Raw genomic sequence first — 26,383 nt, 5'->3', positions numbered from 1 at the left:
ACTAGCTATCGTTGTGGAATTGAGTCGTATGCAGCTATCGAAATTCTTAAATTAAGCTGCAGTCCTCCACTTCGTGGACCATGGCAGCCGTTCGAGATAATTATCAGTCTACTGCTTTCGAGGCTGCAACAGCCATATGTGACTTGAACCCGATAGCTTCTTCAGCTGCACTTAACGAAACAAAGAATGTGACATCTGAAGGGCTAGATTCCGGATACGCATCGCAGGCTACCACTCCGGATATTACTCCGGTGACTCTTAGGTCATCTGTCGATCATTCTGCCGCAGGCGGGAGAACTCTGTGGTCTCCTCTGCGCAAGCCGAAACAACTCCGAGCGTATAATAAGCCGATTCCTCTATTGACTTGGGAGCGGTTTTCGGATCTACGAGAGCAATATGCAGAAAGTCTCAACAAATTTACACGAAGCTTGCCCAGTTACTCCTCGGTTTTGATGACCTTACAGGTGCTAGGAGAAGATGAAGAATCCGCAGAACCTTGGGTTTTTGTTCAATGCGATAAAGCTGTGTTCAAAAAAGTTAACAGCTTCTTCAAGAAGCCACTGATTAAGGTTGATTTCGAATCAAATCAGCCTGACGATCGCTCTCCTCGGTTACGAGTCCTTGTATGTCCGCTCAAGCCTAGATATCTCGCCAAGAATGATCATGGATCTCTGCCGGCCAATTTCTTTCACATTGATGAAGAGGCAATCCTTATTTTTAGCAGGTCTCCTATACATGACACTTTGTGCGGTACCCAGATAGCGACTGAAAGCTCGTGCAAAGCTACGATAGGTGGTATCATCAAAGTCGTCGACATCGAGGGGCAAGAAATGTTCTACGGAATGAGTGCAGGTCACTTTGTTTCTAAGGGTTTCCAGGATGAACCAAGTCAGAATCTCGATGATGAATCCTGTGAAGAAGACTTCCAGTTGGACTTTAGCTCTGTTGACGGCGAAAATAAAAAGGAGCATCAAAGTATCCAGTCTACTTCGAATGAACTGATGGGCAGAGTTTCACTAGCAAATGTATCAAACCCGTCTGTCAATTGCGGGAAAAATCTCGATTGGTCATTAATCAGCATTATCAGCCCGAGACTTGCCATTCTGCCAAACATCTACATGGAGAAATGCATATTTGAGATTGGCCCCCATGTATTAGAACCTCCGGAAATAAATGTCGGAGTTCTTTTGGCTGGCGAACATATCCAAGGAACCATGTCTACTTTACCATCTTACTTAATGGTACCACCAGGCAATGTACTCATCCAGACATATCTCTTATCGTGCACTAATGCGACAGGTAAGCAACATTATCCAAATGAACTAGTCTTGACACAAAGCTAAACTCAGACAAAGTTCTCCAACCCGGAACCAGCGGAGCCTGGGTAATCGACGCGAACAGCAACAGGCTTTATGGCCACGTCGTTGCTTCAGATGTATTCAACCGCATTTACGTCGCGCCAATTAGCGATTCTTTCGAGAACATCAGAAGCCATCTTTCTGCTGTCTCGGTAACCCTCTGCGATGTCGAGCCAGCCGAGCCCGGGGATTGTACAAGTTCCGTGGATTCTGGGTATTCGACCATGAATAATTCGCCAGAAGGTACATCAAGGCAGGATCCCTTACACGTTCTGGAGTACGCTCCGCGGAAAGAACGACGATTAGATAGAGATTGATTCATACCCGCACATATCTTCTCAAATCAATATACCAGTTACAAGGGATATAGAGTATATAAATGTCCTTTGCAGCATTTAATGTCAGAAAGCGAGATTTGCATGAAAATTGACTTTCCTCCACAGCCGATTTTCCTTAGCGTGGCTGCCTTTCCTTTCTATATCTGCATTTTGGCACCTCAAGGTCAAATTGATGATTGAATAAATTATTTAATTATATTTTTAAGGCTGAATATCAAACTTGAATATTTGAAACGTGGCTCGTGAACGCGAACGTTTTGTTGTCAGCTCGTTTATGAAGCACTAGATAATGACTCAGAAACTCAAAGAATTGGAAAATCATGAAACAAATAACCCCAACGAAAGAATTACAGATTTTGGAGATCGAGTAAAGTTACTTTAGATATCACCAAAAGCTTTACAAAACCCATTAAAACGTAATCATACTACTAATACAAAATACAATGGACTAGCTGCGAAATCAAAGATGCCCACCAATACGATCAGACTCACTAGTTCCGAATCCTGTCCATCCATTAAAATCATCAGCAAAGGTAGCAGCCATGGACAAGTATCTCTCATGTACATCTCCCCAAGTAAAAGCTGCTTCCTTCATGGCCCGTAATGCTTTCACATAATGTGGATCCGTTGACCATACACCATTGATAGCTTTATCTTCAACATATTTCCATCCCTTTGCTGGTTTTTGCTCAATATCTTCATTTATTCCCGGTCGCATCTGCGAACAGTAGACGGCAATTGTTAATAGCCACCATTGACGAATCAAACTAATCTGGAATTTCGCTGGAACGAAGGGGAGTAGGATTCGAACTGCGTGGCTTGTAGTGAGGATATGTACCATGAAGAAGTCGTATGCGTGAGTGCCAGGCTGGACCGTTTGTACCAGCAAATTTACGGCTGCTTCTTGGGAATCTTGGAATTGTTTACGAGGATCGGTAATGCTCCAGGCGTTCCAATGCTCGAGTATAAAATCCTCATGTTCATCGAATAGTTTGGTTATATTTGAAGGCGAAGGCCCATCTAAGACACCATCTAATCGAGAATCTACATGTATTTTGTGAAGAATTTCTATGGGCGAGGTTGTGCTATAGGTAGATGCTTTGGTATAAGATGGATCATCAAGATATTTGTGCATAAAATCGTAGCAGCTCGACGCTAGGGAGAGGGCTTCGATGGCCAATTCGCGACTATTCAATTCGACTGCGTAACCGAGATGAATAAGGGGGTGACCGACTAAGACACTCATTAGTACAAATGCGGTAAAATAGAAATTATACATACGTCCTGAAGTAAGACCATTAACAAGAGGAGCTTCCCCGCTGTAGAGATATTCCTCTACGAGAACCTTCCAATCATAACTATATTTCAAAGCCAATTCATCTTCAAAGAAATCAACGTACGCCCTCTGATATACCTTCTCTCCTAAGAATTCTCTCCAATCTGCATCTGTGATTTCTCCAGGAGAATCATGCCATTCTTCAAGATGTTTTGATTCTTCTGCAAAGACTTTCTGTAATTGATCATAATCTGCCCCTAGAAGATATGCTGATCCTAGATGATGTGGTAAATGGTTATGAAATCGGTTGTTGTTGTAAAGGATTGAATAATTAATGTGGTTCGATTTTAAGAGATGCTTCAACGTCCTTGGTCGTTTCTCTGGAGCGGTTTCAATGTCGTGGATTTCAACTGGCAGGATAGTGATCGGTTGTGTTGATGAACCGATAGTAGTGTTTGCCACAGATTTGTAGATTCTGTTCACAATAGGAACCCAATTTATCATAGGAGCCGACATGATTGTTTGTGGTGTTGAGCTATGGAGGTCCCGGGATTCAAGTCAAAGTGTGGGGAAGCTTGAGCTGAAATATGGCAGAATGATCTAATTCGTGGCTGAGTAAAAGCGGTGATATCCATTGAGCCTTGTTGAGTGTTGAGCGTGGCGTATTGTGGCTTGTGAGGGCGGACCACGGCATCGGAACATCACCCGCGCCGAGTGTTAAACCAACTTTGATATCTTTTAACAGGACGCGACACGATATACTCAACACAATCTCAATCATGTCAGTCAATCCTATGAAGTTATCAACTTCTATCAAGCAATGCCTCTAATTAAGCCTTTGATATATGCGGAACTTCTGTCAAATATTCGACAGATATCTATCCTGGCCTTCTTGGACACACCATCTGATCCTTCTACAAAGGCTGAATTATTGGCCGATGGAACCATATTGAAGTTGAACCATGCCGAACAGGATATTCGACTAATGCTTCCCAGTCAAGTGGTATCAAATTCACCACTACGAGAATTTCCTCTTGGTAGCCTTGAATTATCATGGCGTCTTCCTTTGGCAGGAGACTTCCAAAGAGCTGATGTAGACACTGCACAAACCATTGAAGCGCCATGGTCAGCAAAAGATATGGTTATTGGTGAACAGTTTTTCGAATGTCGCAGGTGCTCTACGACTATCGTGGAAGCAGATCGTATCAAAGAGTGGAGGGATCTTCCAAGTGAAGGTTGGGCAGAAATGATGGATATCTGGCACTGTCACAAGCCATCGGATGATGCTGACCATAATCATGAAAACGAAAACTTAGCTTCAACAAAAGGTTATGGAGCAAATACAAAGTTCAATGCACAGCCAGGAATCGGTTTTATAGATCATTCAACCTTTCTCGTGTCGGAAACCGATTGTGCTCTTCCTCAAGGAGGTAACGAGGTAAATTATACTTCTTTCTTTATCTTCATTTGTAGTTCGAGTATATGCGGGTACCAAGAAGGAGACCAGGCGCTTCTCCATAGGCTGGTCACCGATACAAATACCCAAGATTAAATACTTGCTGTTGCTCTGCTCTGGCAGCAGTCAATATTCCTTACCCTCTTCTTCAGATTATGGGTTTCTAACTTGATTGAAGGTCTTCGAACCTTGGCATTCTCCATCACCGTATCTTCTTTGAGATTTCAGAAGTCATGGGTTCACCACAAGTGACATTTATCTAGCGTATTCTGCGTCAAGCAAAGCAACGTTCAATTAACTTATCAATCTCTAACTTTGGTTCTACTCACAGAATAAGTGTAACATAAGTTGTGAAATTTGTCTCGCTACGATTGGAACCAGTGATCCTCAAAACGAAGGAATCCGACTTTTCAAATGGAGTTTGCGCATGGGAACTTTCGAGGGCTCTCCATTATCCAATCTTTCGGATAAGTTTCTTGAGCCATCGATGTCCAGAATCATTTCGGCACAATTTTTGGCAATAATGAACTCATCTTGTGTTTCCCGCGTCAACATATTGCCTTGGAAAAACCCAAGCGATGCTGGACTAGTAGAGTGGGGAGGCCTTAGTATCTGGATCTTCAATCCCTCGATTAGATATACTACTTCATACTTCTACCATCGTAGGTATATGCGTATCTCGGAAACACCCGGCAAACCTGGAATACTGGCTATGAAAGTCCTTTCGAAGTCCTTTTCTGTGGCCAAGTATTCATCAACACATGATGAGTCTGTGGAGGAACTGGAATTACCGGGGGAAGTAATACACGAGCTCAGGCATTTTCTAGAATTGAGTGCGGTGCGGTATCTTCCACCAAGTGCGAGGAAATTTCAGGAGTGGAATGTATCAATTTTGGATAGGCACGAAGCAACGACCTGAAAAGACAATCGACTGGTATTTCAAAGTATTCCAGCGCTGGAGATTTACAACTTCAAGGTATAGTTGTGTTCTGCTGGTGGAATCGGATACCACTTTTTGAAAATAAACTCGGGATCATACTTCCTCTTAATCTCTCTCAACCTCGCATAGTTCTGTCCAAACATATCTTGAGTCCTTTCTGTTCCACTTCCCAAATTAGCATTAGTGAACTTTCTAGACCCTTGCTTTTTAACTGCTTCCTTGACTGGCCCAATCATCCTATTAATTTCCTCTCTCGTAACCGTGTGCGAAATTTGAGAACTATCATACTGTGCCTACATAGTAACAGAAACCGTCTTTTCTCTCGCCGCCAATGAAATTGCCGATGAGGGGATTGCACCACCAACCTTATAAGAACGCATCTCGATTATAACTCGTGAAGGTGCAAGTGCATCTCCGTGCTTATCGTGAAAATCGTCGAACTCTTGTATCAGTTTCTCCATAATTTCGACATCGAATGGATGAGGCATGAACACGCTCGTGTTTGAGAACTTCTGATGGTTTGGCGGTTCGTCTACGAGTCCTGATGGCTTGCTTATGTTGGCAAATGGTATGGCTTCATCGATACCGCCGATATTACAGACTGCAAATCCCACAATGGGGCAGTAAATTTGCGTGCTTCTTTCTCTGGTCCATCATGGGATACAATACAGATAGGGTGAATACCAGACATTGGCATACTTGGGATTTTCATTATCGCCAAAAGAAGGCGTAATTTCCCGTCTGTTTACTCTGTTACCTCTTGCATAGTATCGGCTTATTTGAGAAGTGCTTTCGTCTTCTCCGGTCCGTACACTAAAGGGCCACGAGGAAGTTTGTTAGCTCTCACCCTCATCTCATCCGCGAATTCATCATGCACGTAGTCAAACTTACTGGTATACATCAACTTCCTTGTGCACTCGATAGGTAAATTCAACAACGATGCCAAAGTTTGGTCCTCCACCTCTGATACCCCAGAATAGATCTGAATCCCCATCTTCGGAAGAGTTTAAAACGATCCTATTGGTAAATACGACGCGGGCTGAGAGTAGATTATCAATCCCAAGACCGTATCTGCCGGTTAGAAGGCTTGAATCACTGCTTAGAGTTAGATCTGCGATTCCTATTTTGAGAGTCAGGTATGATAGGGAATAGAGGGTGGATGATAGGGTCTGGGAAAGGAAAGGAGGAAAAGAGGGGGAATATATCTGTATTACTGGCTAGGTCCATGGCCACTAATAATCCTTCCGCTGTATGGTAATAGGTAATATCAACTGGTATCAACTTTTTCAATGCATAATTTTTATGTTCCATTCGGATATCGAACCATCAATCTTTGAATCAGACTCAAAGAATCAATCATCGATATCCCAATGGTACTTGTACAATCCATAGAATCTGTAGAACCATATATCGAATAACATAACTTTACTCTACGTACATTGAAGCGGAGTTTCCATATCTACAACTCTACAACCGTTTTGTACTGTAATCTTCATATTTTCCTTATGGATGCTTACTTTTTTCATGTTCCCCAGATCTAGATTCGGATGTTAGTAGATGCCTCATCCCTTTATATTTCCCATTCATCCGGACGCATTGAAAGGAAGTGAAGAACAAATAATGGAACAAGACGTACCAATGATTACACCATCACAGGAATCAGCTCCATAATAACTATGTCTTCCTGCGGCGATAGTGAAATCGAGATTGTGTTTCTGGATGTAGGAAAGAGAAGCGATGATGTCGTTTTCGGAGTGGCAGAAGATTATCAGGGACTAGATGGTAAGGTCTGTTAGTTTGGAGGGGATTGGCATGGGGATAGGATCGATAAGTGGTGATTGGGTGTTAAGTTTGGTTTGAGTAATAGAAGGAACTCTTGGAGTTGAACTGAAGGATAAAGTCTCGATTTATCAAATGAATTAGAGGAATGAAACTTCATTCTCCATTATCAATTCAGGAATTAAGCCAAAAGTAATGACCAATGTTCAGCAGTCACACAAAATTCCTGTACACGTTCAATCGCGGCATTCTTTCCTTCGTACTCCTTTTCACAAGTTCTTCGGAAATGGAAAAGTGAGACGCACAATACCACTCACAGATTCCTTCATAAACGCTTTATTATATCTGTCAATCGTATTCTTATAGTCTTCAGTCAATTGTTCCTTCTCAGACTTCAAGACAATTTTCCCTTGCAAAGATGTTCAAAGTGCTTCAACCCATGATGGGTAGGATGAGTCGGGGAAGGAGAATGAGAGTCGGATGCCAAATTCTCGGCTGACGGATAAGATAGTTTGAGAGGGCAAAACGAGAACTCTGTTTGGAAGATGAGACGATTTAAAATACTCTATGGAATATCAGGGAGAATTTTTACAAATCATAGGGAAAATCGTGTAGATCCATAGCTAACAATTAGCTGGATATTGAAGGTCCACTATATCACACATTCAATATTACTTCAATATCATTTCAATATTATTTCAATATTATTTTAATATTATTTTAATATCATTTCAATATTACTTCAATATTACTTCAATATCATTTCAATGTTACTTCAACATTACTTCAATATCATTTCAACATTACTTCAACATCACTTCAACTATTACACTCCAACTTTTCAATCTCGCTAGTGATCTCGTGCGCCCCGAGTTTGTGACGTAGCTGGTTGTTGCAACATAAAATACAACGGGCTGGTACCCAGCTGATTGTGTTGGTGAGTAGTGGGGTGAATTTTCTCAATGAGAGGAATTGAGATTCTTTGAGGGAGGTCCATTCCGGAACGTGGAGATATGCAAGATAAAGCAAGTGTGTGGATTAAGTCTAGTTGATCGCAGTTTAGAGGAACTGTCGGATAATGGATTCTGAATATATCACAAAGCTGACTTCAGCAGAGTCTTCTTGGAGTACTCGGATTAGCCGATAGTCATAGATCAATGGATTTGTAATATGGAGTTCGACGGAAGATCAGGGAGAATCAAGTGAAATACACGAAACTGATATACTTACAATGCATCGCCAAATTCAGCTGTTCAAATTGAACTCTTACAAAATCAGGACATTTGTCCAACCTTCATCAAGCTCAATACTTGACAAACGAGATATTCGCCTCAGAAGCGTGTATTTGAGCGTATTCACGCAGGGATATTTCTGATCACTTAGCTCCTCATTTGAGGGTACCCAGCTAGCACCAACGGGGAGGTGTGATCAAGGCTAGCCACCCTATAGACGAATTAGCAATTAACAGGGGAGATTATACTTGTCTAAAATAATGCTCTGGTGGCCTTCGGTTGACGAAGGCAAGGAAGGGTGTTCGAAAGAAGAGAATCGCTGGTGGACTAAATGTCCGAAGAGAAAAGGAAATCGCTGGTGGACAAATGTCCGAAGAGAAAAGGAAATCGCTTGTGGACTAAATGTCCAAAGAAAAAAAAAGGAAAAAAGAGAGAATCACTGGTGGACTAAGTGTCCAAGGAAAAAAAAAAGGTCCTGAAGTGAAACTCGAAAGGAGAATGCCTAGAAAAGTAAGCAAAAAGCGCAAAATGTTTTTGGATTTTAGAATTTTATATTTTTTTTGATTTTTAATCGCAAGATTACCCAGCAGACCAGTCCGGCGGTAACAGGAATGTTCATCCGAAGGTTATGAATAGCCAATGGCCTCATAGGTCCTTGGATGTCCCCTAGCAGGATCCCGAGACTGGTGGCCCGAGGTAAAGGCTCCCCTTCCCGTAGTCCCTGGCCCCTCCTTAGTCAGGTACCCGGCCAAGGGTCCTGAGGCTGGCACCAGGTGTTCCAATAGGGGGATACCGCGAATTTTTTTAGAAAGCAAAGAACGCCAGAACTCCAGAAAAAGAGAATACGACCACTCGAAGTAGCTATCGACCTGGTAGATTCAATTGAATCACTCAAGGTAGCGATGGACTTGGTATGTCGTATGGGAACCTAGAGGAGGATACAACCACTCAAAGTAGCTATCGACCTGGTAGATTCAATTGAATCACTCGAGGTAGCGATGGACTTGGTATGTTGTATATGAATCCAGAGGATGTCTCAGAGTCCGAGATCGCCTAGCCTAGCGTCCTCAACCTCTGATTCATCCTCTGGGTCCGGCCTCGTAGGTGGTTTGATGAGGCCTCCATGCAGGGCGTATGGATACTTGTATTTGCCCTGGTTACTGTAAATTAGCTCCCTCTGGGAGAGAGCCAATCCATAAAAGGGCTCGGGTTTCCTGAAAGATAGAGGCCGTGGGTGTTTGGGACAGGGCTGGACCGGGTCCCGCCATTCCCAGCCCGGACGTCCTGGAATGGTTTGGTGGTTGCCTGTATTGCCCCAGAGTCTGTCGCAAATGGAACAGGTCCATGACCCTGACAGGCGTTTCCCAGGCATCATGCCGGGTTGATGCAGGATAGCATCATCGTAAGGGATCCAGGAGTTAGCTGGTTCCTCTGGGTCGAATGGAAGGTATCTATGGAGGTTCTTCGAGTGGTATTCATGGAAGTGTACCTGCTTCTTGGCTTTTACCTTTTTAAATTTAAATGAGAGTGGGGTGGAAGGGCAAACCTTCCAATTTTCCAGTGTCCTTGGAAATCCGTGGATTTGCATGCTGTCAACGACAGTGGAGGGCCTAAGGCCGGGCCGGAGGATCCCGGTGAGAATGTGTCCGGTATTTGTAGGTACCGGGGCCTGTGTTGCAAAATCCGAGGTGAAAGAGGGATCCTCGGCTGAATAGTCAATTAGCAAAGGTGGTGAGAGGCTATACTCACCAGAAAGAATGGCATTGCTGGAGGTGGGCGCAGCGGGGGTTGAGGTTTCGACTTGTGGGGTGGCGAATCCGACAAGTGCGAGGGTGGACTTAAATGTGTTCAAGAAGAAAGACATAATAAGCTGAAGAAGAAAAAAAAAAGAGAAAAAGAAGAGTTGAGAGGGAAAGGCGTGAAATATATAGGCAATCTAATAGGTAGCTTGAAAGACGTCACCACTTCACACAACTTCGCTAGCACTCGAGACTAATTGTAACCTCGTAACACTAAAATAAATAGGCGAAATCTTACTGTTGATCCCTCATCCGCCTAATATCAATGTGTATAATCAAACGACGATCAAACAATGGAAGGCTCTGGATGCTTTAATCACCTTTGAATGCTATATCTATTTGAAATGCCAAACTACTTCGAGACATTGAGTCAATTTGAAACCCCTAAACACTTACAGACAATGGATATTCATAATTTAATGGGCTTAATTTAGACATTGAAGTGTTGTAAAATGTTAGAACATCGTATCGATTTGAATTACTCAACACGTCTCGGATACCAACATGATGTTAGACAATATGTGTGGTTAAGATGTTGAGTTCGTACAAGAAATTCACACAGCCTGAAAGATTGAGCTCATTAAAATATCCATCTCAATTCGGAGTTTGAAATTATTTGAAATGCTGAGATCATATGAAAGACTCAATTTCCGTGAGGTTTTGAATTCATCTAAGATACTTATTACTGAGCCGGCTTAAGATGTTGAATCAATGGAAAACAATATGACATGAGTGAGTTAATTTTGTCTATGAGGTATTGAATTGAAGCTCGTGTGCTTCAGTAAAGCGTTGAGAGGTCGAACTCGCAGTATTCCGACGATCGAAGGCTTTGAGATAGAATCTGCATGACAGAGAACTAGGGCAGCGCTACCAATTGAACCTATCAACTACTTAATGTGTATGAGTGTAGACACTAGCTTTGTGCAGGGGTATCTGACACTACTCTATGCGATAACCATCACTAGCCTCCTAGATGATGAAGTGGCAGTTTTAGGTAATTATCACTAATCTAGCGAGACAACGACAATGTGATCTTGATGACGATCGAGCGATAACGTCACTACTTTTCCCTCACTGACATCCAAAACTTTAATTGCACTGAATAAATCACTAGGTCAACTGGCAGGTAATGATGTCACGCACTAGACTAGCGACTTAAATGAAAGCCTTGAGTACTCAAATTCCAGTTTGAAAAAGCTATTATGTGTCAGCGGTTTTGGAATAACGAGCGTCAAGTATAGACTTAACGATTCTACTCAGTTGGAATTGCCAAATGCACATTACTAGAGTTCTTTACAAAAATTCATAAACTGATAGCTTACAATTAAGGTAGAAGCTAGTAACTGCTAAGTGCGAATGGTGTATTGACGAGTCGGTGATCGTTAATCAGTATTTACCGAATTGCCGGGTGATCAGCGAAAACCTAAAGATTTGTTAGGATATACCTGGTTCTTGGAAGCTCGTAGATATGCAACAAAACAAAACTGCACTAAAGTTTGATTGGAGGGGTAGGCGAAAATTAAAGAGATGTATGAAAAGAAAAGGGATGAGAAACGGGGCGATGATTGACGGGTTCACTCTAGTATTGGAACCAATTTACAGAGATGACCTAGTGTCTGGGGCTCCTAAACATTTGACAGGATGAGCCATGTAAATTTTGAGTTGGCGATGTGCAACAAAACGATCCCATACTGTATGAATGAAAGATTCCAGTCTAGCATCGTTCCATACTAGATTTAAATTGGTAGCCATAGACTCTGCCGGACAGATCTTACCTGAGCATTATTCAAAGGCTTATTAGGATATACCTTGTTAAATTGATTCTCAGATGCGCGACAAAGTATCCCATGCAAGTTTAAGAAATGTGATTGGAGTACCTTAGTTTTCGAAATCCCCTTCATTGGTGTTAAGCTTTAGTTGTATCGATCGACAACTCATCGAAATATCATTCAGCGCGCTGACAAACTCGTCCGAATTGTAAAATCCGACTTGCGCAATCAATAGCAGACGGCTGGGTTCTTTAACCCCTAGTATACGAGAAATCTGTACGAAATTTTATAAAACTATAGAGATTCGATTGCTGCAAGATAATTGGCTGGAAGAATTTTGCAGGGCATGTCTAAAAGCATGAGGAGATGTTTCGACGGCCATAATTCAAATACAACTCTTGGAAAGAAAGATTGGGCAAGGATTTTGGACAGTGTCATAGAATTTCCACGTACGCCGAATAAGATGTGAGAACATAGCTTCGGCAATGGGGGCGAAAACTTCAAGTCTCCGGATCCGTGAATAACACCGGGTGCTTCGGCAGGCTACGCAGGCTACGCAGGCTAACACGAGTAAAAGCAGGCTTTTATGAATGAAGAAAACATAGGGTAGCTTTAAACGAATGTGAATTGAAAACTACCTAGGTAAAGCATGCTCTTCGGGCGCAACTAGTATTACCAGACGAACGCGACCAATTGAACATTTGGCACAGGGTTGATTTCTGCTTGGGATACATTGAGAATTTGTCATAGTGCATGATATCAATGTTTAAAATAACAACGGAGCTTCAAAATAATGATAGGTGTTGACTTTGCACTTGCAAATGACAGAGCCAAATCAGTACCATGAACGTATCGTTCCATGGCAGCAACCAAGTTTGATAGTCTTACTACTCCCAGATATCAAGAATTGCTCGATCGTTCATGAGGAATGAAAATTTTTGACACTTCATGACAGAATGAGGTATGACTACTTCTAAGTAGAGTGGCATCAATGAGATTGTTGAAATCCTGGACACAAAAAGGTCCCTAGGATACTAGGTGTTGTTAAAGGAGACGACCGAAAGTTTTCACCGCCTAAAACTGCCATCAGGTCCTTAGGCATAGCTTACATAAACCACTTAACGCGCCCAAAATCTCGACGCGTCTCACAACTCGAGATAGGTAAATGGAAAACGTTCTTTCTATTGTAGCCTCGATCCCAATTCACGATCAACAGTTTTCAGAGCACCACAGATACTCCTCGCAAATATGTCCGACTATGAGGATGATATGGAAATTGACGTTGCCCCCAACGCGAGTGATTCAATGATATTTGGCCCCGATGCTACGACTTCGAAGGGCAAACGGAGCGCAGCAAATTTACCAGTGGAGGCAGAAGATAGTCTTCCATGGTAAGTCGGATCAAGTCAAAGATCTAGAATCATTTTTTAAGCTAACATGCCGCCTCAGGGTCGAGAAATACCGTCCAGATACTTTAGAAGATGTCTCCGGTCATCAAGACATTCTTGCTACTATAAACAAATTCGTCGACACAAATGTATGCCTTCTTGCTCTAAAAATTCACCCCACCCTAACATTCCCTCCAGAGACTTCCCCATCTTCTATTTTACGGCCCCCCAGGAACCGGTAAAACCTCCACCATCCTCGCTCTCGCCCGTCGCATCTACGGATCCAAAAACATGCGCCAAATGGTCCTCGAACTCAACGCCTCAGACGACCGTGGAATCGACGTTGTGCGCGAACAAATCAAAACATTCGCCTCTACCAAACAAATTTTCGCCTCGAAGTCTTCAACCACATCACCCGGCGCATATAAATTGATTATTCTCGACGAAGCAGATGCGATGACTTCTACGGCACAGATGGCGCTGAGACGAGTGATGGAGAAATATACTGCCAATACACGATTTTGCGTGATTGCGAATTATACGCACAAATTGAGTCCGGCACTATTAAGTAGATGTACGCGATTCCGATTTAGTCCGTTGAAAGAGGCAGATATTAGGGTACTTGTTGATAAGGTGATTTTGGAGGAGAATGTACAAATTAATGCTGAGGCTACGGATGCACTGGTTAGACTGAGTAAGGGAGATATGAGACGGGCTTTGAACGTTCTACAGGCTTGTCATGCTAGTAGTAAGTTGTCATTGTTATTTTTGTAAAATTCGAGGAAGCTAATATAATGCAAAGGTACTCCAATCCATATTCAAGGCACACCCAAGATCGAAGAAAAAGACATTGTTCGGGACCTCATTACCGAAACTACTATATACGAATGTATCGCCTCCCCCCATCCAGCCGACATTTCCAAAATCATGAACACAATTCTCAAAACCACTGATGTTAAATCCTGTTTACAAATGATCAATGCGGTAAAATCCACACAAGGACTCGCATTAGCAGATATCATAACTGCTCTCTCAGAAGAACTTACAAAACTGGATGTCCCAGCAAGCGTTATGATAACTTGGTTGCAAGGATTAGCGGAGGTCGAATATAGATTGAGTGGTGGAGGAAGCGAAGTCATACAGACGGGAGCATTGGTTGGTGTGGTGAGGGAAGGCGCAGAACTTATGAAATAATTAATGAATGTCATTTTTGATATGATTGTATTGCATTATGGCTATGGAGTTTGATAATTTAGGTGGATTTCTGGGGGATGAACGGGTGTCCAAAATAAACCAATATAGACCTTGAATTCGTTTTTGGGCAATAGCTAAGAGTAACAGTAATCAACAAATTTGAAAAGCAACATGATCTCCCGTCTTAGAACTCAGACTATCCTTACAGATTGCATCAACGGCAATACTTGCATACCTCCAACTGTGCGAAGCAGATTCTTGCATTCTTGGGACGTATATCCATTGTCGCAAATTCTTGATCAAGTGGTATAGACTGAAGACCAGGATCTAGTGATCATTTCTACTGCTACAAAATTGCTACAGAGAGAGCATTGCATCTAGTCCCCATTATTCAGCAAATTACAAAAAGGCTTCGCGCGTCGTACAATCCTATATCGTTATGCTCAACCTCTCATTAGTATCTCGCTTCCACGGCCCCTATTTTCTTCCCCAAACTAGACAGAAAATTTCGCAACTGCTTCATCTCTAACCGACTCATAATACAGGCCCCAATATTCCCTTCTATCAATTCCCATTATCTTCTCAAGCAAGCTTTTATCTACATTTCTTAGATCGGCTGTCAGTATACAGTTCGTTCTTGTGGAATATGACGAGGGACATGTTGACACAATTCTATGTTCGATTTGCAAGACTTTGATGGTAGAAATTAGATCTGAGGGGGGATAAGAAGAGGACAATCAGGAGTAGAAACAAAATATGAGAGTTTGGTGCGCTTGAGATCTTCGCCCTAGTGGATGCACCATATCATCTAGAGGAGACAGTCAGGACTATGCTATGAAACGACTGTTGAGCTGACACTCACTCTGTCGTCCGGTTCTGTATACTCCTCCCAGTCAATGGATCGTAACGGTCCATTTATCCTTCATCAATCCCGTCATCGTACTTGTAATTTCCAAATACGAGAGAGGATATATGCAAATAACAATACAACCGCAATACGATGGACCTTTATTCAAGATCTCATTCTCACCCCAACTGTGATATATTAGTGCCAGCAACCCCACTGAGAAATTAGATCAACCCGACATTGTAAGATCTTACCTTTCGAGACTTACCAGCAGCACCATCCGATTATCTTCGACGCAACTTCGGTGTATGCATCCATCGACCTGGTAAGAGGCCTACTTGTCCCCAATACAGGTCTGTAACCACATCGCAAATATCATCATGAACCTCCCATGGACGCCGCGAGAATCACCAACAAAATCATCCAGAGATAATCCATATCTACTTTCAAGCTCATTCTTCACTCATTCAATCATTTATACAGCTGCGTCTGTCTTTGTCATTTTCAAGAGCATGACGATGTAAATGCTTTCTCATCTCCAACTAAATTTGACATTACAGCTTAAAAAATCCAAGGGCTTGTTCGGATCGACATTTTCCGGTATTAGACATAATATATTAGAGATAGTAGACCTAATATTGCTTTTACCAAAGGCAATGTGAAAGTCACATTGAGCTCAGTATATATTAATGAATCCTAATACACGGCTAGAAATCCTTTTGCTGATCGCAATATGAGATTCAATATTCATCTAGTCTAACATATTAGTACCCAGGTATACAGCAAAAGAAGAATGCATACATACTTGATATATTCGAAGCCCTCCCTTCTCTCACATCTGTGCGAGAAGTCTCGGAAATCTCTCCTTCTAACGTCGAAAGAGTAACGACTGTGCCGGAGAAACCCATCGCTTCTGAATCGCAAGGGCGTTTCGGAGCACGTATCCCATTGCTCAAGTATCTAAATCGGCGCTGTTGAGAACGATGCTGTTGAAAGCAATGTTAAATGAGGCTAAATAAGGTTCTGAAAAAGAATTCTAGAAGGGAAGAAGAAACCAGGGCTTATATACCCTAAAGGGTATAGAATCATCTAACCTAGGTGTCTTCGGGTCTTTACCAGACCCTCTAGTATGTTCGATGATGGTTCTGATGTATGTGACGGGAAATAGTCAAGATTAGGTTTAGTTTCTCGTTTATATTATTTGTTAAATCCAATTCCGGTTATTGTGAATTGGTTACTTAATTGTAGTATGTCGATATATATCATATATGTCAGACCTCTTACCTGGCACGCGAGAGGGTCTAACAAAACCAAGTAAGACCCTCGAGCTACAAAATTGAAAGCAATGAAGCTCTTTATCACCACTTTGACCTTCTTCTCCAAAAAACCTTTATATATATCAATCTATTCATTTAAAGGCTATGAAGAAAATTATCTCATACCAAACCGATACTCAAACTCTCACCCTAGCACACACCAAATCCAATCCCTCAATCTTTAAATCACTCACTTATTCACTACTAATTGACGATGTCATATAGTCTATCCTTAGATGTATATCTCATCTCCCGTCTCCCTGCCCAATTCTTCTCATAGAAATCAGAAACAAACGAGGACTAAAACTTCTCGAATTTTCTAAAAATTATATTCGTTCCATCAGCCTCTCGCAAAAATTAAAAAAAGGTATATTATAACGCATAATAACGTAATCGATACAATATTAACGGGAGGTTATTAAGTATGCACAATTCCTTCGGTCTTTCCCCGTTCCTCCTCCAATCCTGCCATTTCTCTGTCTTCCATCCCTTCATACACTTCAGCACTCCCGGCTCATCTATTAACTACTGACCTGCCAAATAGTTGGCCGCCTAAACCATTTCATAATTAGCATTTGTATGTTCATTTCAGGACCCCGCAACCCTTGAATCCAAAGCAACCTAGGCAGAGAAAGAAAACTAAAAGAAACTCACCCTCTCCAAATTATAATCATACTTCTCCAATGCCGCCAAAGCATCATTTCGCTTATATCCCATCCCTGTAAGATTTTTTAAGATTGGATCATCATGTTCGCCACCTTCTGTCAGTGCTCTTCCAATTTGTGGTCTCTCTGCTGCTGTTCCAGTTGATATTGTTCCTAGGTTCCAGGTTAGCCCTAGGATACGATTTGGGTTGGGACAAATAGTCCTTCCATTCCATGCCGACAGTTGCCCACCACGTATGAGCGCGATGTGCCCTGGAGGGAGGGGAGGAAGAGGAGGAGGGGAGGAGGGGGAGGAAAACCATCCGGAAAAGGAAATATATATTTACCAGCAACTTCTGTCTCTTTCGAAGCCGTACCACTACCATTACCTTGGCCAGAACCACTACCTTCAGCACTTGGTCCATCAAGACCAGCGAAAATTGCGTCCCAATCATGGTTATCGTTCACGGCAGCTGGCGCAGCAGTTTGTTGTGTTGGAGACGCGGTGAAGTCTCCAAATCCAGAACCGTCACCACTAAAAGCATTGCTAGAATGATCTTGTTGTTTAGATGATGGCGGACTATCGAACATGGGATTGAAGTCATCTAAACCATTTTTCGATTCATGGATAGATGAAGCTGCATTGGCAAATTCGTCATCTGCTTCACCTTCTTTAGCATCCTCAAGATCATCGAAGTCGTCACCGAAGTCATCATCGAAGGGGACCTTGGCAGGCGGGGCTGGCTGTGTTGGCGCTCCAAAGTTAGTCTGGGGAGCGACCGCGGCAGAAGATGTAGAATGCTCAGGAGATGGAACTTCTCGCGATGGAAGAAGTCCAGAATATTGCTGAACCTCCGAGTGTGCTTGATCAGCCGGCGAAACGGCCTTATCATAAGCAGGTGGCGAAGCTTGAGCATTAGGAGTTGGAGGGTCACTACCAGCAGTAGGAGCAGGAGCTGGTGCACTTAAATATTCCTTGGCACCTCCAGTTGTACTGCCCGCAGCGTGTGATGCGACAGGGCTCTCAGGGGCTTTCCTGACTTGATCTGGAGACGCTGGGTTAAAGTCATCTTCAAAACCACCACCACCAAACCCATCTTCACTAGCACTATCGCTTTCGTCATCAACTTCCAGTTCCGAGATGGGCGGGAATTCCTGGCCAAATCCAGATTGGGCTGCTACAGGTGCAGCGGGTTCCACGGAGTTTCCAGTATTTGAACGCTCTGGGGCTTTGCCAGAGCTACCAAATCCAGCAAAGGCTGCATCGAAGTCATCCTTGGCTGTACCAGAACGTACAGGTTCTTTCGTAGTTGCAAATGGATCAGCGGCAGCTTGCTCGCTCAAAGTAGTACCGCCAGTAGGCGTGGCAACAATGTTAGAATTATCATCACCTGGGAAAGCTCCGGGGATTGTTTCCTTGGTATCTGTAACAGCAGGAGATGCGGTGGATCGGCGATCGATATCAGGAGAAATGGCCCTGGCTGTTATCACGGGTTCAGCTTGGCTCGCGGAAGGGAAACCAGTCGAAGTATTTCCCAGGAAGTTTGTAGGGTTATCGATTCCCGTGGGAGTATCCCCGAATCTGCTGTTTGGGGCAGAAACTTGTCGCGACGAGCTTACAGAATCATCGTGGGATGGGAATGGCAAGTAGCTAGAGCTTATTTGTCTTGATGCAGGCATTGGTGGGGGTGCTTCGCCTGAAAGGGACGGAGTAGCAAATCCACCGCTTGTTTGTGGTCGGGTTGGGAGATCTTGCTTGAAGGAAGTGACGGGTGCTGCTGTTTCTTGATGTGGAAGACCAGAAGTAAATGCTGGTCCGAATACATTCTCGAATGAACGGTCAGTCTGCTGCACGGGTGAAGTAGCAAAAGGAGAGCCCATATCATTATTACTTCCACCAGTCACTTGGCGCTTGAAGAATGGGTTGTTGGCGCTCATAGTAGAAGGTGCTGGACTTGCAACCGAAGCAGGACTCTGAGCTCTAGCCTGAACGGGGCTTTGGCTACGCGCCCTAGCAGCTGCTGCAAGGGTTGCAGTGTCTTCCTCAATACTTTTATTCAAATCTGAAGCCTCACCCTTCAGCTTGTCTCGTTCACTTTCATTAGTTGCCAACTGCTTCTTATTAATTGCGACTAAACCCTTCTGCTGACGCGCTTCGGATCTCAACTTCTCAAGCGATGGCTTTAGCTGTGCGATTTCTGCATTAACAACACGCATGCGCTCTTTCAAACTGGCGTTTTCCTGTTGATCAGCTTGCAGCGCTGTGACAATCTGTCCATGTTGAGTTTGAAGATCCACAAAGGTCGCTTCAAGCATAGCACTTTCTGTTTGAAGCTTCTTGGTCTCATTGCGCGAGGCAGTCAACCTCTCTTCTAAACTTCGCACATCTTTAACCTCTTGCTCGTACGCTGTTCTAAGTTGAGCAAGACGGGCCTCAATTTGTTGTCTCTGAGAATCAGATTGAGTTAATTCATGCTGTGTTGCGTTCCTCTGATCCTGAACTTGCTTCGTCTGTGTCACCAAGTTTCCAACCTGGTTGGACAAGTTTGCGAGTTCAGACGTCTCGTTAGTCAATTTGCTGCTAATTTCTGGATCGTTGTCTCCCAGAAGATCCTCGCTGACTGATGGTTGCTGCGAGAATGATCGAGAAGGCCCAGAGTTGTTAGATCCTCCAGTGGCTTGTGCAGTAAGGGTGTGTCCAAATGAAGAGGATGGAATAAAAGGCTTGAAGACAGATCCTGTGTGTTGTGGAGATGCTTGAATCGGTGAACTTGGGCTCAAAGGTCGAGCACCATTTCCGAAAGGATCAGCGTTCAATTGGCGATTTCCACCAAAGGATGCAGAACCTCCAGTCAATTGTGGTGCTTGGGTAGGCGCAGGGGGCGGTGATGATAGTGCATCTAGTCCAAACAGATCCTCAGCAGCTGACTTGGGCATTGTGGGTGGAGGAGCTTCAAAAGCTGGAGCTGTAGTCATGGGTGCCGGTCTGACTTGATTTCGCATGCTTGGTGGGATAAGATTAGGGGGTAAAGTGGCTGGTAACGAATCTCTGCCGTCCTTTTTACCTCGCTGCTGTCGGATAAGGTACATAGCAACAGCGAACTCATCCATAGTAAGAAAACCAGCCGAGTTTATGTCAGCAAGATCCCAGATCTGTGCTAACACCTCCTCTGGAAGTTTCGATTCGGAGAAAAATGGCACAGCTTCATCACCCGTGATAAAACCCTTGCCAGTTCTGTCAAGACCTTGATAGATAGTATCGAATTTTTGTTTATCTATTGGACTAATCGCCCAATCTCCAGCGCTAGGTTGTGGAACTGGAGGGGTGAATGCGGGTCGACTGAGAGGACTACTAGCCCTTCCATGCTGCCCACTGAATTGTCTTGGAATTGCCGACATGGCACCATTCCCAGTAGATTGACGACTAGCAGGTCCTCTTCGTGTAGCAGCCTCATAAAGACCAGCAGGAAGAATATTGGGCAAGGCTCGTAATTGTCCGGATTTGAACGAAGCGATTAAATGCATGGCAATCACGAACTCAGTACATGTAAGAGCCCCTCGTTGTTCGGTGTCTGCCAGATTCCATATCCTACCTAATATCTCATTCGGTAGACCAGCACGTTCAAATATCTGCTTAGCGTGTTCACCTGGAAGAATGCCTCCTTGAGCCCCTGATTTCTCAAAAAGTTGTGCATATTGTGATGATTTGTCGGCAGGAAGAGGAGGGACTCGAATTGGACCAGAGCCGCTGGGTTGAGGTTGTAAGGCGCTGGGGGGAGGCCCAAGGGGAGCTTGAAAGCCACCAGTAGGGCTGATATTACCTAAACCTCCATCAAATTTTGGTAGCGGTCCGGGGCGTAGAGCTAATTCAGGGGTGGGATCTCGTCCAGCTTGATAATGTCCGATCAATCTTAGTACAATACCAAAGCCCGCTGGTGTCAGAAGCCCTCGATTCTCCGTGTCCGCAATCTGCCATATCTAATAGCCAGAAAGTCAGTATGATATCACCCATAGAGACATCTCTTCTGCGTTACACCAAGTAAAACAAGTAAGCCAAGTAAATAGCATAAAACATACCTCTCCCAAAATTCGGGGTTCCAATCTCGTCTTTTCAAAGAATTTGACTGCGACTTCTCCTGTAACAACCCCAATATTTTCCGTGTCTGCCTGTCGAAACAATTGTCCAAAGACACGCTTCTCCTCGGGACTTAGATTTAAGGCTGGTGTCACTGGCAGCTGTTAGTAGATAAATTCATCCATCCGCAGATCCCGTATAGCTATAGCTATTGAATAACCATCCAACACTATCCGCAACAGCCATCAAGCTCAGAAAATAAAGAAATTCTCACCTGGATCGTCGGCCATTCTGCTCTCCTGAATATTCGAGAACAGTCGTTAAAGCAAGAAGTTGTCGATAATCACTGAAGCCGCTTGCGACAATCGTGAAGCTCCTGGAGCATGTAAATAATACTTCAACCGACGCTAACTCGGAAAAGTCGAATACGAGAAATCTTTCTTAGAATTCAAAAACCAAGGCAGCTTCCTTCCGTACGTAGTAAAAATATCAAAAAACGTGGGAGTTGGACGTTCTTTTCAAAGTTCGATCTAATGCGGACGAAGTAGTGTAGTGTAGTGTAATGATGGTAGGTACTTTACTTATTATTAAGAGCGAAGGTTATTAATAAGGTACTAATAAGGTCAAAGCAAGGCAAGGCAAGGCAAGGCAAGGCAAGGCATGTACGGTAATGTATCTTACTAAAAGTAAAGTACCTACAAATAACTACCTACCTACTTTTAGCCACAGCCAACCCAGGCCTAAAACATTAAATTAGCCAGCAGAAGCGAAAGGCGGAGAAATCGGATCGGCAACAAATCAATTTCCATCATATCATCATCTGCTTCACTTCATTTAGAATGATTGGATCACCTCAACCACTCTGACTCTTTTTTTATATCTTTTTCTGTGTCACATTTTGCTGTCATTTCCGATCTCTTTGCCTAAACTAACACTTTTATACTTTGCTGTCGTTCATGGTCGTGCATTGTGATACATTAGTAGCTTTATGAGATGTATGACATACAAGACAATTTCATGCATCATTATCAAAGAGGGGGTAGATGAGAAATGCATGTTCCTGCTTAGCATAATTGATCATGATCACAAAACCAAAGAGTATCCTATTTAAAAAGGAATGTCACATTTGTCTAGATTTTTCTTATTGGTATCTGTATTGACTACTAGGATTTGTGGTATTTGGGATTACAAAAAAGCATTCTGATTAAAAAACAAGAGAAATTCCTTCATGAATTCCTTGAAAGGAAGAATGTCTTTATAGGCTTGCCGGAAAACATGAACCTGTTCCAAAACAAGCCTCGAAGAACATCACACACTACGATATCAAGTACTAAATAAAGCTCTGCAAATATTTGATCCCATAGGAGATAAATATGTGGAAAGAGAGAATGATTTAGTACTCAGCATCGGCACCCTCATCACCCTCAAGAGAATCAGTCGCAACTTCTTCATAATCACGCTCCAAAGCGGCAAGATCCTCACGGGCCTCAGAGAATTCACCTTCCTCCATACCCTCACCAACATACCAATGCACGAAAGCACGCTTGGAGTACATGAGATCGAATTTGTGGGAAAGCGCGGACCATGCCTCAGCGATAGCAGTTGTGTTTGAAAGCATGCATCTTAAAAGGGGTTAGCAAAATCATATACAAGGGGTTTACATCAACTTACACAGCACGGTTGACCTTGGCCAAATCACCGTTAGGAACCATTTGAGGTGGCTGGAAGCAGATACCGATCTTGAAACCAGTTGGGCACCAATCAACGAATTGAATAGTACGCTTAGTTTTAAGGGTGGCCACAGCAGCGTGAACATCATTTGGTACAACATCACCACGGTACAACAAGCAAGTAGCCATGTACTTTCCGTTACGTGGGTCACACTTGACCATCTGGTTGTTGGGCTCGAAGCAAGACATGGAGATTTCTTGAACGGAGTTGGCCTCGTGGGATGCCTTAGCGGCAGAGACGACTGGGGAGTAGGCAACGAGAGGGAAATGGATACGTGGGTATGGAACCAAGTTGGTCTGGAACTCGTTAAGATCAACATTGAGGGAACCGTCGAATCGAAGGGAGGCAGTGATCGAAGAAACAACTATAAAACATTAACACGAGGCAAATTTCCTATCTCAAAAACTATCATACCTTGGGCGATCAAGCGGTTCAAGTTGACGTAATCAGGTCTTTCGAGACCAAGGTTCTTGCGACAAATATCGTAGATAGCCTCGTTATCAACCATGAAAGAACAATCGGAGTGCTCAAGGGTGGTATGAGTGGTCAAGATGGAGTTATATGGTTCGACGACGGAGGTAGCGGTTTGTGGTGCTGGGTAGACGCAGAATTCCAACTTTACTTTCTTTCCGAAATCGACTGACAAACGCTCCATAAGAAGAGCACCGAAACCAGATCCAGTTCCACCACCGAAGGAATGGAAAACGAGGAAACCCTGGAGACCAGAGCAGTTATCGGCAACCCGGCGAACCTTATCTAAAACTTGATCAATCAACTCCTTGCCAACAGTGTAATGTCCACGAGCGTAGTTGTTTGAAGCATCCTCCTTTCCTGTGATCATTTGTTCCGGATGGAACAAGTTGCGGTATGTACCGGTACGGACCTCATCGACGACATTTGGCTCGAGATCACAGTAGATCGCACGTGGGACGTATTTTCCTTGACCTTCATTTCAAATAACCTGTCAGCACTCTGACCCATCATAGTTCACGTACTTGGACTTGTATGCATACCGGTTTCGGAGAAGAAGGTGCTGAAGCCTTGGTCGGGGTCGGCGGCTTTACGTTCCTCGGTCAAGTATCCATCGGGCTGTGGAAAGATGGTGTTAGTGAAGATTCGCAAGTATTCCAAAGAGTTTTGTCAGACTTGGAGATTCTTACCTGAATACCATGCTCAAGACAGTAAAGCTGCAAGAGAGAAAAAACATGTGTCAGTCATACGAGTTCCATATCAACATACTCCAACAACAGCAACAGTGCGACAACATGTCTTGTTGACTTGTAGACATACCTCCCAGCAAGAGTTTGCGATTTGACAACCGGCTTGACCGACTATAGAGAACCCAAATCAGTATATACTTTTCCAGCATCAATATCGTATTTGTTTACGAAATACCAGATCAACCCCTAGTTATAGCGGTGTATAGTATAAACACGTCGGAAGAATCTTACCGTTGACACTAATAACTTCACGCATCTTGAATAGTAAATAGGTGAAGAGGTAGATGTAGATTTGAGATTATTTAGAAGAAGAAGATGATCTTAGCAAGGAAATCTCTTGCAAGAATGTTGCTCAAATATGGTACTTTTCGGGAGGATTTGATAGTGGGGAATTGGGAAAGCACCAGGGGAAGGATGTTGAGGAATTAAAGTCGTCGCTTCTGGAAAAAGTGGAGAGAAAATAAACAACGGGATTTTTATCTAAAGGGGCGACCGCGTTGGCGTTTTGGGGACTAGTAAGGATTGGGAGATTATAGTCAGAGCTTCTGGAATTTATCCACTTGGATAGATCAATTAAGCTTAGAAGGGATTAGTCGGTCTAGTTGATTGGTAAAAAGGTGAGCTAGTGGAAAAGAATAATATGAAACACCTCGGGTTACGATGGAAGGTACGGAGTGAGTACTCTGTAGACTGACTTGACTGACTTCTAGAAGAAACATTGGTACATAGCTGGACGAGCTGGGAGTGGAAACTCATAATTAGGATGAATATCATCATACGAATTCCAGCACAAGACATTCATAAAGGAACGAAAATCATCCCCAATACGAGGTCCGATCCAATACAATTCTATACCAGAATTCCAAGGTGCAATCCAGCTCCATACATCTAGCTCCATACAACAAACCCCGAGAATTCCAAAATGCAATACAACAACACAAGTTACACAACACAGCTCCAAACCTAAAAACCACACCAAAACTAGTACTATCCATCCATCACACCAACCAGCTCACTCACCCCATCCAAAATGCAACCCACCAACCTCCTCACTCTCCTCCTCCTAACAACCCAGCCCTCCCCCGTCCAAGCCAACACCGAAAAAGCCATCTTCCTCGCCCCCTCCGCCCTCAGCATCCCGCTCTCCCACCCCACCCTCTCCGATTTACATCTCCCATCTCTTACTCCCGATCACCACACCCTGCGCACGCATATCCATGCCGAGTTTCCCACGGCAGATGCACGATATGGAGTTTCTTCATGGTATCTACTCGATGAGTTGAAAGAGGGACAGCGATATGAAGTGCGAGTATGTTGGGCTGCTACGGTATGATTTGATTTCTATTTCTGTTCCGTTTCCACCTTGCATATCTCATGTTGATGTCACATTTCACATTTCATATTTCACATTTCACACATAATATACCACATCCCACACATCATAATTCATACATCACAACCCCCGAAATCCCAATCCCAATATTTAACATTCCATCTATATAAATCTGAATCAAGCTAATTTCTACCTCGCCTCCCTCCTTCCAGGATCCAACTTCATTTCACCTCCAAACCTATGATCTACCTACGGTATTCGAAACTTCGGAGTTAATCACATCTCTTGCACAATATTCCGAGACCCATCAACCTCTCTTCAACGATCTCTCCGATCCCACATCCCAAATTCAAGATTCGGAGTCCAGACACAAGCACAAGGATGCTACATCGTCAACTTTATTCCTGCAGATTTATGCAGCAGCCGATTATTACACCATGAACCAAACTCTGATGGAAAACGTTCCACCCGTATTAATTGACATAATTCTCGACCCCTACATATTCAATCTCCTACCTCAACCATTAGTACCAACAATCGCCTATATAATATTACTTGCTATCGGAAGTTGGTGTATCTCCCGATACGTCATGATATGGATATGCAAGGTAGGAACTGAAGAATTGAATCATGAGAAGAAAGAATCATGAATAATAAGCAGGCTATCATTTTCCTCGAATTATTTGCC

General features: G+C 43.3%; 9 protein-coding genes across 9 annotated transcripts; 4 read left to right on the top strand and 5 right to left on the bottom strand.

Moving 5' to 3' along the window:
* The first annotated feature begins 3 nt into the window (after positions 1–3).
* EAF01_008121 (uncharacterized protein) lies at positions 4–1,844 on the top strand. The gene is made up of 2 exons (XM_038916377.1): positions 4–1,299; positions 1,356–1,844. The coding sequence occupies exons 1-2, from the start codon at positions 81–83 to the stop codon at positions 1,673–1,675; spliced, it is 1,539 nt and encodes a 512-aa protein (XP_038767739.1). The 5' UTR covers positions 4–80; the 3' UTR covers positions 1,676–1,844.
* Positions 1,845–2,156: 312 nt separating this feature from the next.
* Positions 2,157–3,488, bottom strand: EAF01_008120 (uncharacterized protein; the record flags this gene model as incomplete). The annotated part of the gene is made up of 2 exons (XM_038916376.1): positions 2,157–2,929; positions 2,978–3,488. The coding sequence occupies 2 exons, from the start codon at positions 3,486–3,488 to the stop codon at positions 2,157–2,159; spliced, it is 1,284 nt and encodes a 427-aa protein (XP_038767738.1).
* A 304-nt stretch (positions 3,489–3,792) lies between these two features.
* EAF01_008119 (uncharacterized protein) lies at positions 3,793–5,533 on the top strand (the record flags this gene model as incomplete). Its single annotated transcript, XM_038916375.1, has 2 exons — positions 3,793–4,410; positions 4,760–5,533. 2 exons carry the CDS (start codon positions 3,793–3,795, stop codon positions 5,345–5,347), a joined length of 1,206 nt encoding a protein of 401 aa, XP_038767737.1. The 3' UTR covers positions 5,348–5,533.
* On the bottom strand, positions 5,392–6,595 carry EAF01_008118 (uncharacterized protein; the record flags this gene model as incomplete). The annotated part of the gene is given in 5 exon segments (XM_038916374.1): positions 5,392–5,661; positions 5,680–6,013; positions 6,068–6,181; positions 6,260–6,488; positions 6,583–6,595. The coding sequence occupies 5 exon segments, from the start codon at positions 6,593–6,595 to the stop codon at positions 5,392–5,394; spliced, it is 960 nt and encodes a 319-aa protein (XP_038767736.1).
* Positions 6,596–9,415: 2,820 nt separating this feature from the next.
* Positions 9,416–10,243, bottom strand: EAF01_008117 (uncharacterized protein; the record flags this gene model as incomplete). Its single annotated transcript, XM_038916373.1, has 1 exon — positions 9,416–10,243. The coding sequence occupies one exon, from the start codon at positions 10,241–10,243 to the stop codon at positions 9,416–9,418; it is 828 nt and encodes a 275-aa protein (XP_038767735.1).
* A 2,952-nt stretch (positions 10,244–13,195) lies between these two features.
* Positions 13,196–14,699, top strand: EAF01_008116 (uncharacterized protein; the record flags this gene model as incomplete). Its single annotated transcript, XM_038916372.1, has 4 exons — positions 13,196–13,338; positions 13,397–13,484; positions 13,534–14,083; positions 14,138–14,699. 4 exons carry the CDS (start codon positions 13,196–13,198, stop codon positions 14,527–14,529), a joined length of 1,173 nt encoding a protein of 390 aa, XP_038767734.1. The 3' UTR covers positions 14,530–14,699.
* Positions 14,700–17,217: 2,518 nt separating this feature from the next.
* Positions 17,218–21,701, bottom strand: EAF01_008115 (uncharacterized protein; the record flags this gene model as incomplete). The annotated part of the gene is made up of 5 exons (XM_038916371.1): positions 17,218–17,244; positions 17,347–17,510; positions 17,684–21,314; positions 21,414–21,565; positions 21,686–21,701. The coding sequence occupies 5 exons, from the start codon at positions 21,699–21,701 to the stop codon at positions 17,218–17,220; spliced, it is 3,990 nt and encodes a 1,329-aa protein (XP_038767733.1).
* A 1,103-nt stretch (positions 21,702–22,804) lies between these two features.
* On the bottom strand, positions 22,805–24,618 carry EAF01_008114 (uncharacterized protein; the record flags this gene model as incomplete). The annotated part of the gene is made up of 7 exons (XM_038916370.1): positions 22,805–23,033; positions 23,083–23,506; positions 23,557–24,087; positions 24,156–24,231; positions 24,303–24,329; positions 24,382–24,473; positions 24,594–24,618. 7 exons carry the CDS (start codon positions 24,616–24,618, stop codon positions 22,805–22,807), a joined length of 1,404 nt encoding a protein of 467 aa, XP_038767732.1.
* Positions 24,619–25,392: 774 nt separating this feature from the next.
* On the top strand, positions 25,393–26,345 carry EAF01_008113 (uncharacterized protein; the record flags this gene model as incomplete). Its single annotated transcript, XM_038916369.1, has 2 exons — positions 25,393–25,689; positions 25,908–26,345. The coding sequence occupies 2 exons, from the start codon at positions 25,393–25,395 to the stop codon at positions 26,343–26,345; spliced, it is 735 nt and encodes a 244-aa protein (XP_038767731.1).
* Positions 26,346–26,383: the final 38 nt, after the last annotated feature.

The sequence above is a fragment of the Botrytis porri genome (assembly GCF_014898465.1).
Source record: "Botrytis porri strain MUCL 3234 chromosome Unknown BPOR_011, whole genome shotgun sequence".
NCBI lineage: Eukaryota > Fungi > Ascomycota > Leotiomycetes > Helotiales > Sclerotiniaceae > Botrytis > Botrytis porri.
The sequence above is the reverse complement of the archived record's forward strand: the minus strand, read 5'-3'. Positions and strand labels throughout refer to the sequence as shown.